The sequence below is a fragment of the Lissotriton vulgaris genome, chromosome 10 (genome assembly GCF_964263255.1).
Source record: "Lissotriton vulgaris chromosome 10, aLisVul1.2, whole genome shotgun sequence".
NCBI lineage: Eukaryota > Metazoa > Chordata > Amphibia > Caudata > Salamandridae > Lissotriton > Lissotriton vulgaris.
The window spans coordinates 942201089-942217463 of record NC_141698.1 but is presented as its reverse complement, the minus strand read 5'-3'; the positions used below and the strand labels follow the sequence as shown (position 1 = coordinate 942217463).

The following is a 16375-nucleotide window of genomic DNA, read 5'->3' as shown; positions in this document are numbered from 1 at the left end:
TCCACGCTTAGGGTGGACAAAAATATTTACAACAAGGGGTGGTGAGGGACAGAGTCTCTGAATTAAACAGAAAGCTCTCACCCAGTCAAGAGATCAGGGCTAGATCCAACACCGTTTTTTAGCTCACTGCATCATCCCAGTTTCAGAACCTGGCTGTATGCAAATTAGTCTGTTCCTGTCCCAGTGCATGATGGGAACAGGGCAAACCAAACTACAAAAGCCAATTCTTACACTGGGAAGGAAACAAGCTCCCGGGGACCGGTTTCTGGCATTACAGCCGTCTTCGGCCCGGTTTGCTTGAATCCTGATGGTGCAATGAGCAAGGGTCTCACATCTGAGAATACCCTTCCACGCTTAGGGTGGACAAAAATATTTACAACAAGGGGTGGTGAGGGACAGAGTCTCTGAATTAAACAGAAAGCTCTCACCCAGTCAAGAGATCAGGGCTGGATCCAACACCGTTTTTTAGCTCACTGCACCATCCCAGTTTCAGAACCTGGCTGTATGCAAATTAGTCTGTTCCTGTCCCAGTGCATGATGGGAACAGGGCAAACCAAACTACAAAAGCCAATTCTTACACTGGGAAGGAAACAAGCTCCCGGGGACCGGTTTCTGGCATTACAGCCGTCTTCGGCCCGGTTTGCTTGAATCCTGATGGTGCAATGAGCAAGGGTCTCACATCTGAGAATACCCTTCCACGCTTAGGGTGGACAAAAATATTTACAACAAGGGGTGGTGAGGGACAGAGTCTCTGAATTAAACAGAAAGCTCTCACCCAGTCAAGAGATCAGGGCTAGATCCAACACCGTTTTTTAGCTCACTGCACCATCCCAGTTTCAGAACCTGGCTGTATGCAAATTAGTCTGTTCCTGTCCCAGTGCATGATGGGAACAGGGCAAACCAAACTACAAAAGCCAATTCTTACACTGGGAAGGAAACAAGCTCCCGGGGACCGGTTTCTGGCATTACAGCCGTCTTCGGCCCGGTTTGCTTGAATCCTGATGGTGCAATGAGCAAGGGTCTCACATCTGAGAATACCCTTCCACGCTTAGGGTGGACAAAAATATTTACAACAAGGGGTGGTGAGGGACAGAGTCTCTGAATTAAACAGAAAGCTCTCACCCAGTCAAGAGATAAGGGCTAGATCCAACACCGTTTTTTAGCTCACTGCACCATCCCAGTTTCAGAACCTGGCTGTATGCAAATTAGTCTGTTCCTGTCCCAGTGCATGATGGGAACAGGGCAAACCAAACTACAAAAGCCAATTCTTACACTGGGAAGGAAACAAGCTCCCGGGGACCGGTTTCTGGCATTACAGCCGTCTTCGGCCCGGTTTGCTTGAATCCTGATGGTGCAATGAGCAAGGGTCTCACATCTGAGAATACCCTTCCACGCTTAGGGTGGACAAAAATATTTACAACAAGGGGTGGTGAGGGACAGAGTCTCTGAATTAAACAGAAAGCTCTCACCCAGTCAAGAGATCAGGGCTAGATCCAACACCGTTTTTTAGCTCACTGCACCATCCCAGTTTCAGAACCTGGCTGTATGCAAATTAGTCTGTTCCTGTCCCAGTGCATGATGGGAACAGGGCAAACCAAACTACAAAAGCCAATTCTTACACTGGGAAGGAAACAAGCTCCCGGGGACCGGTTTCTGGCATTACAGCCGTCTTCGGCCCGGTTTGCTTGAATCCTGATGGTGCAATGAGCAAGGGTCTCACATCTGAGAATACCCTTCCACGCTTGGGGTGGACAAAAATATTTACAACAAGGGGTGGTGAGGGACAGAGTCTCTGAATTAAACAGAAAGCTCTCACCCAGTCAAGAGATCAGGGCTAGATCCAACACCGTTTTTTAGCTCACTGCACCATCCCAGTTTCAGAACCTGGCTGTATGCAAATTAGTCTGTTCCTGTCCCAGTGCATGATGGGAACAGGGCAAACCAAACTACAAAAGCCAATTCTTACACTGGGAAGGAAACAAGCTCCCGGGGGCCGGTTTCTGGCATTACAGCCGTCTTCGGCCCGGTTTGCTTGAATCCTGATGGTGCAATGAGCAAGGGTCTCACATCTGAGAATACCCTTCCACGCTAAGGGTGGACAAAAATATTTACAACAAGGGGTGGTGAGGGACAGAGTCTCTGAATTAAACAGAAAGCTCTCACCCAGACAAGAGATCAGGGCTAGATCCAACACCGTTTTTTAGCTCACTGCACCATCCCAGTTTCAGAACCTGGCTGTATGCAAATTAGTCTGTTCCTGTCCCAGTGCATGATGGGAACAGGGCAAACCAAACTACAAAAGCCAATTCTTACACTGGGAAGGAAACAAGCTCCCGGGGACCGGTTTCTGGCATTACAGCCGTCTTCGGCCCGGTTTGCTTGAATCCTGATGGTGCAATGAGCAAGGGTCTCACATCTGAGAATACCCTTCCACGCTTAGGGTGGACAAAAATATTTACAACAAGGGGTGGTGAGGGACAGAGTCTCTGAGTTAAACAGAAAGCTCTCACCCAGTCAAGAGATCAGGGCTAGATCCAACACCGTTTTTTAGCTCACTGCACCATCCCAGTTTCAGAACCTGGCTGTATGCAAATTAGTCTGTTCCTGTCCCAGTGCATGATGGGAACAGGGCAAACCAAACTTGTTTAGACAATTTGTCAAATGTCTCCCCAATGGCGAAATAAGTTTTGACCAACTCTCAACTTATGGGCATTTTCGAGGCTGCTGTTAATTAATTTGTATTCAACAACTGGCCCCTCTGAATTGTGGCCTTATTGATTTAATAGGCCTTGTTCATCTAGACTAGCTTTTTTCTGTCAGGATTGCCCCATTTGTGAAAACCCCAACAAATCCTGCTTAGGGCTCACGCAGCCTCCACATAAATAATTTCATTTTTTTCCTGCATGGCTTGATCCATGGATCCTGTGGGTTTAAAAATTGTATTTGCAATACCCACAGGTGTACAAGTGGATCCGCTGACAGCTCGGTGACATACAAGGATATTTGGGAGTATCTGTCCATATAAAATCTTCCCACAGCCTTCTTTGTGTTGGGGGAATGCGTCTCCTTTCAAAACTTTTGTTGATGCACCGTGGAATTTGTTCTTAATTGTTATATTATGTTAACAATATAAATATAGTGTATCTTTAAAAAAGAAAAGAAATTCTGAAAATATGCCAAACCAATGTATTCTTCAGATTGAAGTTCATGCACTCATTATAGAAGGCTATGTTTTGGCAATTTTGGCAACAGTTTATTTCTAATGGAAGAAAGTAATCACTTACAGGATTAGATCAATTCAAATTTATTGTGACAATCGTAAACAGGTCAGATTTCAAATGATACAAACTGAAAGTGTATATTTACAAATTAGTGATAATTTAATTAGAAATATGGTCCACCATATGTACAGGTATGATTATAGTCCTACAATGTACAATATAAATCCAACACTCATTCCAAAAAGCATAATCAATGCCAAATTGGGCACAATTCAAGTACAACTGAAGAGCTGGCACCTATGCTCAAAGGAAAATTAGGGTTTAATATTTCATGAGGTTAACATAACCTAACTGAAGATTAAACTGGCATGTGTGAAAGTAATTACAATGACTGAAAATGGGTGGTCCATGCTAAAAAAAATGATTAATTCCACCATCATAAAATAAACCTACAAATAACAATGCAATGCAATGTAATTAGTGGTTTACACTCCCCAGTCTGTTCCAAACCATATTCTAAGGGCCTAATTCATTTTTCTGTGAGTTGGTGTCTCTTACGCTTGAGTTAAGAGGAGTAGGTCACACTTACCCAAAGAAAAAAATACTTATAAATAGAACCCAAGGCCTCAGAAAACAAATCTCAACATTTGATTAAGTTGTAACATGCATGCAGAAATAATGTATTTCCTACTATTAATCCACAAAAACAAATAATTTAAATCTCAGTAAATGATGGACGTATTGCCTTTCTTGAGTAATCATGTTTTTAGAGTGACCCAATGAAATTCATTAAAAATAATTTTAACTCGTATGCAATGTGGAGTTGTCTAAGTCTCGTTATATCTTAATAGTTTGTGGATTGTGGGCAGAATCCTAATATCAAGAACAGGTTGCATGTAATGATACACCAAATAATAACCAGGAATTTAGGTACAAAAACAGCACACACTTCTGATATATAAAATTATGGTTACAACATTTTACAGTTTAAGAACTCAATACGACAATATGATATGAAATGCTAACCAGTACAGTAATTAATGTAATAGCATTTAAACCAGTACCCCAATCATGCTAAATTTGTAATACTACTCCCAGAAAGAAATGTTCTTTGAATGATGAACCTTATAAAGTGCAAAAAGCAGACCAAACTAGGTGAATGTTTTCTGCATGGTTTGTGTCCGCTCATAACTGTGAGTGAAGAGTCCACTCCTGTTCAGACACATAGATGGCTATTACATGTGCTTAGAATGCAAACCTGCTCTATGATGATGACATGCAGAGAGACACTTAGGATAGACCATCTGGGCTCCACATTGCAATGAGCTAGAAAACTTACAGCCACGTGATGTGAAGTGGAAGGAATGAGGTATATCTGTCTCGTCAAAACAACATCATTGCATTGGTAACAGCTGTCTTTATTTGTTGAGGCAAGAATACAAGGAACTCTCAAAAGATGGGTAAAATTCCTTATCTGATTTTACTGTGGTCTGCGCCAAGAGATGAATCAACATTTAATAAAGCAGCAAGATATGTCCTTGCAAGAGGAAGGGTGCCTACCAATTTATTTATTTATTTATTTGGCTGCTGCTGCATCTACATTAGCCTCTGCCACTATATTGGCTCAAGAGCTGAGCTAATACAGTCTCAACTGTTTTGATGACCACCGCGGAGGAATGCTATGGAGCATGTACCTGCACCTTGTCTTCACCACACTAAGAATGGACTCATTGTATTCAGTACTTTGAACACTGTAAATAAAATATGTGAGCCTCTTCCATTTTCCATAATTCATGGATGCTTAGTAAGGCAATGCCATGAAAACAAAAACAATAAATGTAACACATAGTAACAATCGACTTATTTAGAAATGGGAAGGCACATATGACTATAGTGATATAATACCTTTGGTAGGATAGTTTGTGTTGTAATCCCAATTCATAACCTGTTCTAGTGGGACTTCCACAAAATAGGTCACAAATACATAGGCAAACTATGTTGAAATTTAACCCCTTATGCTTCTCCCTTAGAACATAAACGAAAGGAGCTTGTATGTTACAATATTCTTGAGGTGGTAACCAGGGATAGAGATCGCAATTTTCCTATCACCTGTAATATTTTCACTCTTGTTGCTAAGACGAATCATTTTAAAATTCAACTACATGTGTTTATTAAAATGTGCACTCCTGTAAGGTAATGAAATTCTGATCTTAACTTTGGCTTAGTGAATTTCATGGTAAAGTCGTGTTACAAGGGGCAATAATACATTTGCTGACATTCCATTTTCAAGCCTATTGAAAAGGCACATGCTGGTCATATAAAAATACAATGTGGTGCAATTGGGAATGTTGTTGCAAACGTCTTGACTTGCATTTTGACATCAAAATATTACATCACCCAGAATGATGAGCAAATTGCTTACCTGTACTTACTGCCCACAACAAAACATATTCCAATTATTTCTTCTACAAGTCACCCATCACTGTCCTGGTTACACATACTGTACCTATACATGTCAGCTTACCAGCACATCAGGAGTAGTTTGTACAACGTGTAGGTTTTTACACACACACACAAAATGTTACTGCGAGCAAAATTAATATCTCAAATGAGATTGTGTGGTAAAAGAAATGATAAACAAGATGAGGTTATGATTTGTGTATTTTTCTCTTTAATGATATCAATGTACATATTTTTTGTTAATGTAGCCTCATCACTGCTAAGTAAAATAAAAACAATTATCATTGCTCTAATGTAATCACTGCTGACCTGTTAAATAATTGTTACTATTGTTATAGATGTGGTTCACCGTAGGAATGCCTCGCAAATAAAGGATCATGGCTTAGATTCATCAAGCATTTTTGCGAGCACAAACGGTGCGAATCGCAAAATTCGGCCGTTTGCGCCCGCAAAAATGGCATTTGGAATTCATCAATGGATCATGAACTCACTATTTGAAAAATCGCAAATAATTGCGATTTCTCAAATTGCGATCTCATTTAAGGAATCTCAATTAGAGATTCCTTAAATGCTATTCATGAAACATTTAAAAATTGCGAATTCGCAATTTTGGGCCGCTATTTACCGCGAAATCAAACCTCATGGTAAAAAGCAGAAACTTAGAAAAATGCACTTAAGTGCATTTTTCTAAGTTGTATGTTACACACACACACATGTCCTTGAGACATGTGTGTGCGTAACACCAGCGTCCAATATCATTATAGGGGTGCAACAGGGTGTCCATTGGACACCCCTGCACCCTTAAAATCGCAAACTCAAAATGTGAATCGCTAATTGAGAATCGCACATTGATATGTCTTCCCATTCATTCCTATGGGCGGCCCATAGGAATGAATGGGGAGTTATTCCTTATTTGCGATTAGCAATTAGCTAATCGCAAATAAGGAAGCTGTAGGAGTCGCAAAATAAATTGCGATTTGTAAATTAATCCCGTTTTGCGAGTCTGTAATAGCGATTCCTTAATAATCGCTATTACAGACTCGCAAAATGGGACTTTGATGAATCTATATGAGTATCCTTTAATCAGTCCTCTCTAGGGCAACCTTCATGCTCCTTTTAATGAAATAGAATAAAATACGTTTACATCTATCTACCTTCTTTACACTTTAAATTATCTTCTTCCCAAAACAAAGACTCCAATGTCTCTCATTTGAAACCATGCTGGCCACCTTCAAGATTGTGCTGTGCCTGGTGCTGCCAGTTAATCCACATTCACATGCATATAGCTGACTAGATCTTTTATATTTTGAGATGGAGTTATTTAGTGCAATATTGTGTCTGTTAAGTCACGATTACCTGCAAATGGCACTCAAATAACATGGTGTCTTCTGAAGCGTTTAGTTTACTTTTCTTTAACACATCAGAGCTTCCTCCTCACTTCTTGGGTTCTGCAAGAAGCTGAAAACCTGGCTCTTCGTATATGCACATTGGAGACAACAAACCTACACACCTGCCTTAACACTTGGATACCCTCTCGGGTGATCAGTACGCTATGCAAATCAATATAACATAACAAACATTCTTTGTTGCTGTAAAATTCCCATTTGTGCATGCTGAGCAATTGTGGCATTGAACATTTTTTCTTGAGTATTGCTATGCTTCAACAGCACAATAGGCTGCTCACCAGGTAAATAAAGGTTGTTGCTACTTTAGTACCAACCAGTGGCATTTTACCGACTCCCGCACTATTTTGTTGATCACTTACTCGACTCTCCAGTGGTAAAGAACAAGCATGCTTAGAACTATTTTTAACTCAGCATAAACTTATTTCCATGACTAATCTTAATCATTTTATGATGCTAACCAAGTCATAAGTGCATCAATTTAGACGTAAGTTTACTGGTTATATCACCTTTCTAAGGCTTTTATGTAACGTTGATGTGTTAACTTGCATCAATCTATAAATACTTTCAGAGCTTCCTTCTCGGGCAGTTGCAAGCATGTGCTGAGGTAGTAGTACATTTGTGAGCAGGATTCTTCTCTACTCTTCAGTTGAAAAGGGTGGAAGGTAAACCATTGAAAAAGGCTGATGTATTTTTCCAAACAGTGGAGACAGAATGCATGAGAAGTAAAATGTTATAATGAAAGGGTCTACTTTTGAAATCAGGGGATCTACAAAAGACAGTAGTGCGGACAAGCAATTCTATGACACAAATTCACAATTTTAAAATGTATCACAACATATAATTTCCGAGATAAGCTTAATGCCGTAAAGATTTAAAAATAAAACACAAAGCACATACAGTAAAAAAGCGCAAAGAAAAGATACGAGATGGTGAATGGATCAGTGTTAACATTTTACAATGACATAAAAATATAATGCAAACTAATGCAATACTGATTACGGAGCACGGCAATCTGCACATTATAACAGACTGAGCTAAATCCAACCCTTGAAATGTATGGAAAAGGTGAGCTACTGTCTTTGTTCAATAAACGCTTCTGTTAAGAATATCATTCAAGTGAGGTAATGGTTTTGATAGAACAGCAATTTAGCAGAAACTGAGGCTGTTGTCTACTAAAAGAGAGAATATGATTTTAACGTTCATGCCAATCATACATTATGAGTACATTAGCTCTGTAGAAAACAACTGCACTGCAGTAATACAATAATAATTTATTTGGTGCATTTACTTTCTTTGAAACAAAAACATACGCGCCATAAAATTCCCATCACTATGGCATATATTTTTTAACATACAACACATATGTCCTATATAAGTGCTGCGGATAGTCCATAAAATCAAGCAAGTTTATCATTTTAATGCATCAATTGCTCGCACATTGATTTGCATAAAATATGGTAAATCAGGGGTGATCTTGCTGCAGACTGAAATGGTTGAAATGTTGTTTTGGAAAGGTCTTCCTAACAATCCCCATATATCAACTTATTGGAATTGTTGAGCAGTCATTACTAACCTACATAATACAGGAAAATGAAAATACTTTTTTAGAGTGGTATGGCAGTTTATATTACTCATTTGCCTCATGTATTTATTGCTATATTTCTACACGCATTTACTTACTTACATAATACACATATGTATTTTTTTTACTTCTGAAAGAGTGAACTATTAAAATATCAGGCAATATGACAAAATATGTTTTGCTATCATTGGAATTGCGGCTTTTAAAAATCTGCACTTATGTAACATACTTCATGGTTCAAACAAAAATATTTCACGCGACCACAGTCTTGAATGAGCTCATTAATGGCCCAAGGGAAGGATGTGGTCATCCCATGTGTCTTTATAGTTGGGGTCAATGGTAGCTTGATGGCACTCATTTCCACAAAGAAGAAAATCATAAACCGATGAAAATGGCATCAATATTCATATCTGCTAGTAGTGCATCACACAAGTTCTGTGACGGAGATTGCCAAAAGAGCCTTTCAATGAAGACACGGTGAGATTTTGCTCCAAATTTCTTCTTTCCATTTACCGTACCATTGTGGTTCCCACGTTTGCCTTGTCGCTTATCTGGCCAGCTCTCGGGCAGTGTTGCTCCGCCCGATTGATTACGACAGCGTAACAGTTTCAGGCAAAGGTCTGTTGTGAAAAGCGGTTTGTTCCCTTTCCAGTTTCTTGGCACTTTGTGTCCCAGGAGTGGTCTGTTCTACCTTGCAAGATTCTTTGGCTCCCTACTGGGGATGCACCAGTCGTCAGCTTCAGGACTCGATTGGTAATGTTTCCAGGCAGATTTATTAAAAACAGGAAGTCTTTCTACTGAGTCTGTTGATAGCGCCTGCAAACAAAACCCAAAAACAAATTAGCATGCTCGTATTGCATAGGCAACATACAAATATCAGCATACTGTTAAGATATCAAAATCAGATCAGCCAATTATAGCATCTCAATGTTTCTTACATACGCATACAGGAGAAGGCAACACTCTTAATTCTGCCTCATACAAGTCGTAGGAATATAGAGAGGTACTAGCAGATAGCACTGAGCCAACACAGGTCTTAAAGGAGTCTCTCCTAGCTCTAACGGCCAATGCCTGGTGCCACAGAGAATCAAATGTAGGCCTACTGCTCACAAAGACTCCTCCAATACCCTGGGGGCAGCTACTGATTGAAGCCATCAGTGGAATCTGATGTGCCCCCTGCTAATAAAACATTTCTTCACTCAGTTTGCACAGTCAGGGGTAAACATGAGCCCAATGCTGTTACTCTTGAGCATGACACCTGACACCAAAGTTTTGGTTCAGTTAAAGACCATTCCAGTGTACAGCATGCCAAAACAATGAATGTGTCATACAATGCTTATGAAGGAAGGGAAATCAGAAGAAACTACTAATTAAGGTGGGGTCAGTAATGCAAAGATGGCAATACATCTTTCAATCAAGATCTCAGAACACCGAACATGCAACATTCTTTTAATTTATCAAAATTGTAAGCACACTCAGCATGTGACCTGCAATATTTGACCAGGTATTACAGGAGTCTGTCTAGAAAACCGCCCAGGGGAAAGAGACTGATCCACAGTGTAAAAGAAACCTTTTTAGAAAAAGCAATGCCAACAACAGTGATTCGACCCTCCCATCTAACATCATTAAGAGTATCAGGCTCAGGCTGGCTGGGAATCCCCGCTGATGGGAGAGTACATTGCCCATCTTCGAATAAATAGTCATTGTACACAGCCAATTAAAGGTAAAATTGGCGTTTAGGTGCAGGTCATATCAAGTTAAGAAATCTCTTTATGTGTGCAGTTTCCTTATGAAAACTACATTAATTAGAAAAGCAGGATATTAGACATTCAGCTGCCTGGTGCTCTTTTGTCATCTTGTGTACCATTTAATCGTTTTAATGAAGATGGCTTGCACTTTGCCAACCACCAAAAGGGCTCACTAGTTGAGTAACATTAGATATTAGTTAAATATGATCTACATCTTAGGAGGGACATCATTTATAATAATTGTTTAAATATTGAAACTTCTTTTCCTCACTCAGAAAACACCACTCACATGTTTGGCCCTTTTTTTCCAACATATGTGGCTCTCACCACTAGGAAAGTGTAAGTACGTAACAGGCAACTATTGGCACCAAACTCCATGAGCTACATGTGACAGGCTTGTGTTAAAAACTTTTTGGTTGTATTCATTCAATTTTAATATTGTAACCTACTGTGCATAAACATCTGGCTCATCTGTAGTTAATATTTTTTTTCTTGCGCATATGTTCAGTATCTAAACTTACTTTCCCCTCTAGTACTAAATTTTGCCCATGTTCATATGAAAATCTGACTGCTGTATAGTCATCAGTCTCACTAAAGATTACCTACAAAGGACTACAGTCAAACATGCTGTTACTAGTAATGACCGACCCAGACTGTAATGTTCAAAGGATCCTAAAATCCACATCCCAATGCCCAAAAGAGCAAAATAAAATTGCCTATGACACAGCTTTCCATACCGTAACACAATAATTGAGTAATTTGCAAAGTACTTAAATCTTTAAAGAAAAGTGTAAAAAAAGCCAAATAATGCCAGTTAAATCTAACTTTAGATGCACAGAGCATACACAGAGATGGATATACAAAATCATTTGTCAATGAAAGTTTAACTTAGGATTGCAAAAAATGTCATCAGTAGCCACAAATATCACAAGTGCAAACTGGGGGTGAATGTTTTGATTTGGTCTGCATTCCGTCCATCAATTGTGTGTCTTTTGCTTTCTCGCCCTAAGTGCGCCAGGTATGCCCAGACGTGGGTCCTGGGCTCACTGTGCCACTGGAATCAAGCTATCCTGGCTGAAGAGGGGTAAAACCTCGAAACCTCGAAACCGGTCCTAGGATGCTTGTTACTGGTCCAGGGAGGACCTGGCTTGGCAGATCGGGCTGGACTGTTCCCATGAGGCACAGGGTCAATACTGATTTGCATATGGCCAGATCTAAACTGGGGTGGCATGGTGAGCAAAAGAATGATGGATTTAACCCAGATCTCTTGACTGGAGGTGAATGTTTTGATTTGGTCGGCATTCCGTCCATCAATTGTGTGTCTTTTACAAATATTACAAGGACTTACTGTTACAGACATTCTGGTAGTGTAACAAGTGTATCACATTCATATGCTTAGGAATAGAGCAGGAACTTGTCTGTTTTTAAGAACGCCTGGAGATTTAGGGCGGGAGATGACTATTAGGAAGGTAGAAAACATGCATAAAGTAAAATCTTTGTTGATATTCAATAACCTTCCCAGTGGTTTACCATGTCTACTTTGCACCAAAGAAGGCTGGCATCCCCATATTTCATGGGTGTAAAAAGTAGCAGATTATTACAGTAGCAGCCTATTTTCCTGACGGAGACGAAAGGTTGCTCCTACTACTCGTGGAAATCCAGATTTCTGGGATACTTTTGGTGAATCTACAAAATTTGAAATCTAGTCCAATAATAGAAGTGGGTTGTTACAATTTCACAAAAGTGGCAATTCAAATTAACTGCAAGTCAAATGTTGTTGAATACAAGTATTGAACATGAGTTGAACCACAACAAATTACTTGTACATTTTTCACTCATATTCATCATTTATGACAGAGGGAATTTAAATGTGAATCATTTAAAAATAGACATGCAGGCTGGCAATAATTAAAGTTAGGAACTCAGTCATATTCTACAACAAAATCTTCTACTGGTCAAACAAAAAAACTGAGCAAATTACAGTTTCAAGCTTCGAAACTCCCTATATATCTGTGTGTGGACAAACTTTTGAACTGAGAAAATATTTCTTCACTTCAAAATGGCACCTGCTATTCCTAACCGAAATACATCAGGTATGATGTTAATTTGGGTGTTGCAAAAAGGCAGCGTAGTGTGATTACCCTAGACTTCAGGTCATAAGATTGCTCTAGATGATATATCCCTGAGCTCCAAGTACACACATCAGACAACAGACTGCAGACCAAAAGAGCACTAGCTCCTATAATCAACACTGTGGATACAAAGTGAATAAACAAGCCCTTCCCTATAGGAAGTTGATGATCCATAGACAAGTGGTCCCTCCTTCCTGCAGTAGGTTGGATCACAAAGAATAGTTTGACACTACTGTCATGAAATATTGCTCAGAAAATCAGCTAGTTCTTCTCTACTGGATGGAAGGTTGACATGTACTCAGTCCTTAAAGACAAGTGAAGATATTATTTTAGGACAAGTGTGAAAGTAAACGTACCTTTAGGTAGATCACAGCATCTGTTCCATAGCCTTCCATTGAGTATAGTTGTAAATCACCCTGGAAGTACCTGGCATACAGGCGAGAAATTGGCAGTCCATATCCAAAGCCAGCCTAAAAAACAAAGAACTTACTTACATCAGAGAAGGTGCACCATTGCACATTCTTTCATCTTTACTTATGTTAATTTTAGAATTACCGCTCTCTGAAAAAAGCCATATTGAAAGCACTAAGTTGTGCGAAAACAAGCACTCCCTATATAAGAAAGCCAAAAGCATGCAATGTTTAAGTTACCTCTGTTTACATTCATATCAATTGTCTTATGTTAAAGCTCTATGAATAGTTCACTGGCAGCTAAGGTGGAGCTTAGGTACCCTTTGAACTTGGTTTTGAGTCTTCCATCACAGACATGTATCTGGTTTGGCCTGTAAAGCTGTATTGTTAGTGGTTCATATGATTCTTTTAGTTTCAGGTACAGGTATTTTCATTCTCAATGTTCGTGAGTTAAAATGTTTGATGGATGTAGCTGGAGGTCTTTCCAAGTTGTTTAGGTGCCACATGAGTTATCTGGTATGTATATTCCTTAGCATGTGCGAGTCAGTCGGAAGTGGTGGGTGTTATTTGGCAACAATGATCGTCACTCACTGTCCTATCTTGACTCTGTTGAAAGGGTGTTACGAGTTTTGTCTCATGTATTGTGTTGCAGAGAATGTATACACGGTGTCTGCCGTTGTTAAAATAAATCAGTAAATTCAACCTGCACTCCAATTTACTCAATAATTTTCAAAACAATTATTACATTATTCATAAGTGTGCAGCTTTGTGCCAGGACCTGCTCGTGTCCAATTGAACTGCTGTTGTTAGCAATGAGATCATATCTAAGCTGCTCTGGATGCATGTGCATCTTTCTAAGATGTTCTGTGTGATATGCGTTTTGCAGTTATAGACAAATAATATCAATACATTTCAAAACCTGCTGCACTCCTGTTGCTATGTTCTGCCATGGAAACATGAATGCACATATTGTGCCCCTTTCCGATGTTTTTGTAAGACTCATAAATATCCCATTACTCTAATAAGGAACTAAAAAATACTAAACAGTAAGCAGGGCTAATATGAAAACATGTATAAAAATTTAAAGCAAAGTCGACTGTGCAGTTAATGCACAATTGGAGCATTCAAAACAGTTATAATATCCCCTTTCTTTCAAGAAACAAGAATCAACTATTCTAAACTCTCACAATGATCCATTTCCAGCCACATCTTAGTGGGGCCTCAGTGTACAGGATGACTTCTTCCTCTAAAACATAAAACAGATGACTTTGCAGTACTTGGCATAACGCTTGAATGAAGAGTAACCGCAACATATAACCCTGGTGAACAACTGCACTAAAACTTGGCTGTCAATGGTCCCCATGTCAAGGGACAAATAGCAGCCAGCCTAGTTTGTCAGCTAACTGCACTATTATGAAAGGAGTTAAAGTGTCAAACTTCTCATTATCACACGCTCTCCAAACAAACAAATCTCTGTGTATGACTGAGACAATCCCACACTATTAGGGGTTTTGTGGTATTAAATTGCTAGATAACATAAGTGGTCAGGAAGCAAATCTGACCCAGCAATGAAGTGATCACGGTGGCAACGAAAATACAGCTCTGTCCTGTTCAGAGCTTTCGGCACCAAAAACAATGGCTTCAGCAGGTGCTCAACGACGACCTATCTAACTCTGCGGGACACTTGCTGACTTCAGCCTTGCACCGTATTCTGCTGGGAAATTTGGACTTCCTGAAAAAGGCAATGGGCCTGATTCAGAGCTTGGCAAATGAGTTACTCTTTCACAAACGTTGAGGATATCCTGTCTCCCTTTTTACAAGTGCCACAGAAAATAATAATGCATTTGTAATAATGGGGAAGGTGTATCCGGTGTTTTTTCTTTTCCAGCGTAACCCATCCACCAAACTCTAACTCAGGCTCTACTTTGACCGCGGCATCCAGGCTTTGTGTATCTGAACTGTACTACATTGTAGTCAGTCTGAAATTGCATGTGGGTCTCGGAGAAATGTGAACTGATAGTTTTCAATGGCGCCTCACCTTTTCTAGGTGCATTTGTCCTTTGATCTTACAACTTTAAAATATCATGGGGCAGATGTATCAAGATTCCATTTTGCGATTTCTAAATAGTGATTTTTAAGGAATCGCTATTTAGAAATCGCAAAATGGGATGTATGTAAAAAATCGCTATTTTTTAGCGATTTCTTAATCTTCCTTATTTGCGAATTCGCAATTAAGGAATAATTTCCCATTCATTCCTAGGCCCATAGGAATGATTGTGAAATTAATCTCAATTTGCGATTCGCAATTTGCTAATCGCAAATTGAGAATAATTTCAAGGGTGCAGGGGTGTCTCAAGGACACCCTGCTGCACCCCTGAAATGTACATGTGTGTGCATATGGCGCACATACATGCCCTATGGGCATGTATGTGCGTCACATGCTACCTTCAAAAATGCCAAATTGTGCATTTTTAAAAGAATTTGCAAATTAACATCAACTACAAGTTGGTGTTAATTTGCGATTTCTTAACCAAAATTCGCAATTGAAAAATGCTACATACATAGCATTTAAGGAATCGCAAAATTGTGATTCCTTAAATGCTATGGCAAAATAAGGAATCGCAAATTTTTGCGATTCCTTAATTTGCGAATTTTTGATGCATGCCAAAACATGCAAATAGATCGTTTGCAATTCCCAAACTTTGCGATTCGCAAACGGCTTGATACATCTAGGCCCATATCTCTGATTTCCCATAGTCAGTTCTAGTTGTTATGTTGTCTTGTTAACTAATGATTTTGTCTATATTTTTTTTTATTGTGTTGGAACTTCTATTGTTTTGTGTTTTTGACTTCAAAATTGTTTACTGCCTTAACTTAACAAGAATTTCAATGGAGAACTTCCTGCTGCTTTGCAATAGCTACCAAGAGCTGAGAAGAGTTTTAGTGAGACTTGTTGGAAGTGACCCCTCCACCAACACCAAAAGCTACTGCAATGCCATACAAGCGGTTGGCCTCCTTTTTGCAAATACACTATACACATGCCAAATAACACATATTAGCTTCTTAACTTTCTTACCAATGGTGCGTTTCGAGAGTTGTCCATCATTGGTTTTGGAGCCGTAGAATACATGTAGCTAAAGAGACGCTCAATTTTCCTCAGAGGAACCCCACCTCCATTATCTGAAATCTAGAAAAGGCAGTTTTCTTTGTTACTCAATGCAATCTGTATAAATTTAGCAACTGGTGCTGCAAATCTGCTTATTTTCTTACAAATCGGTAGTGTTTTAACAAACGTATTTGTTGTAGTAAACACGAATATTTGAAACAGTGAATATATCCATCACATTCATTGCTGAATACAGATTTGAACAATATTACACATGAATGGCCCACAAAATAAGTATGACTACACCACA

General features: G+C 39.4%; 1 protein-coding gene across 1 annotated transcript in view; it reads right to left on the bottom strand.

Moving 5' to 3' along the window:
• Window positions 1-8338: 8338 nt before the first annotated feature.
• Window positions 8339-16375, bottom strand: part of LOC147689041 (pyruvate dehydrogenase (acetyl-transferring) kinase isozyme 2, mitochondrial-like) — a 40238-nt gene continuing 32201 nt past the window's right edge. Inside the window, exons 9-11 of the mRNA XM_086941930.1 lie at window positions 16036-16146; window positions 12906-13019; window positions 8339-9485 (exon numbers count right to left, since the gene is read on the bottom strand). Of these exons, the coding sequence (XP_086798056.1) occupies window positions 9357-9485; window positions 12906-13019; window positions 16036-16146 (354 nt within the window). The 3' untranslated portion in view covers window positions 8339-9356. The remainder of the gene's footprint in view (window positions 9486-12905; window positions 13020-16035; window positions 16147-16375) is intronic.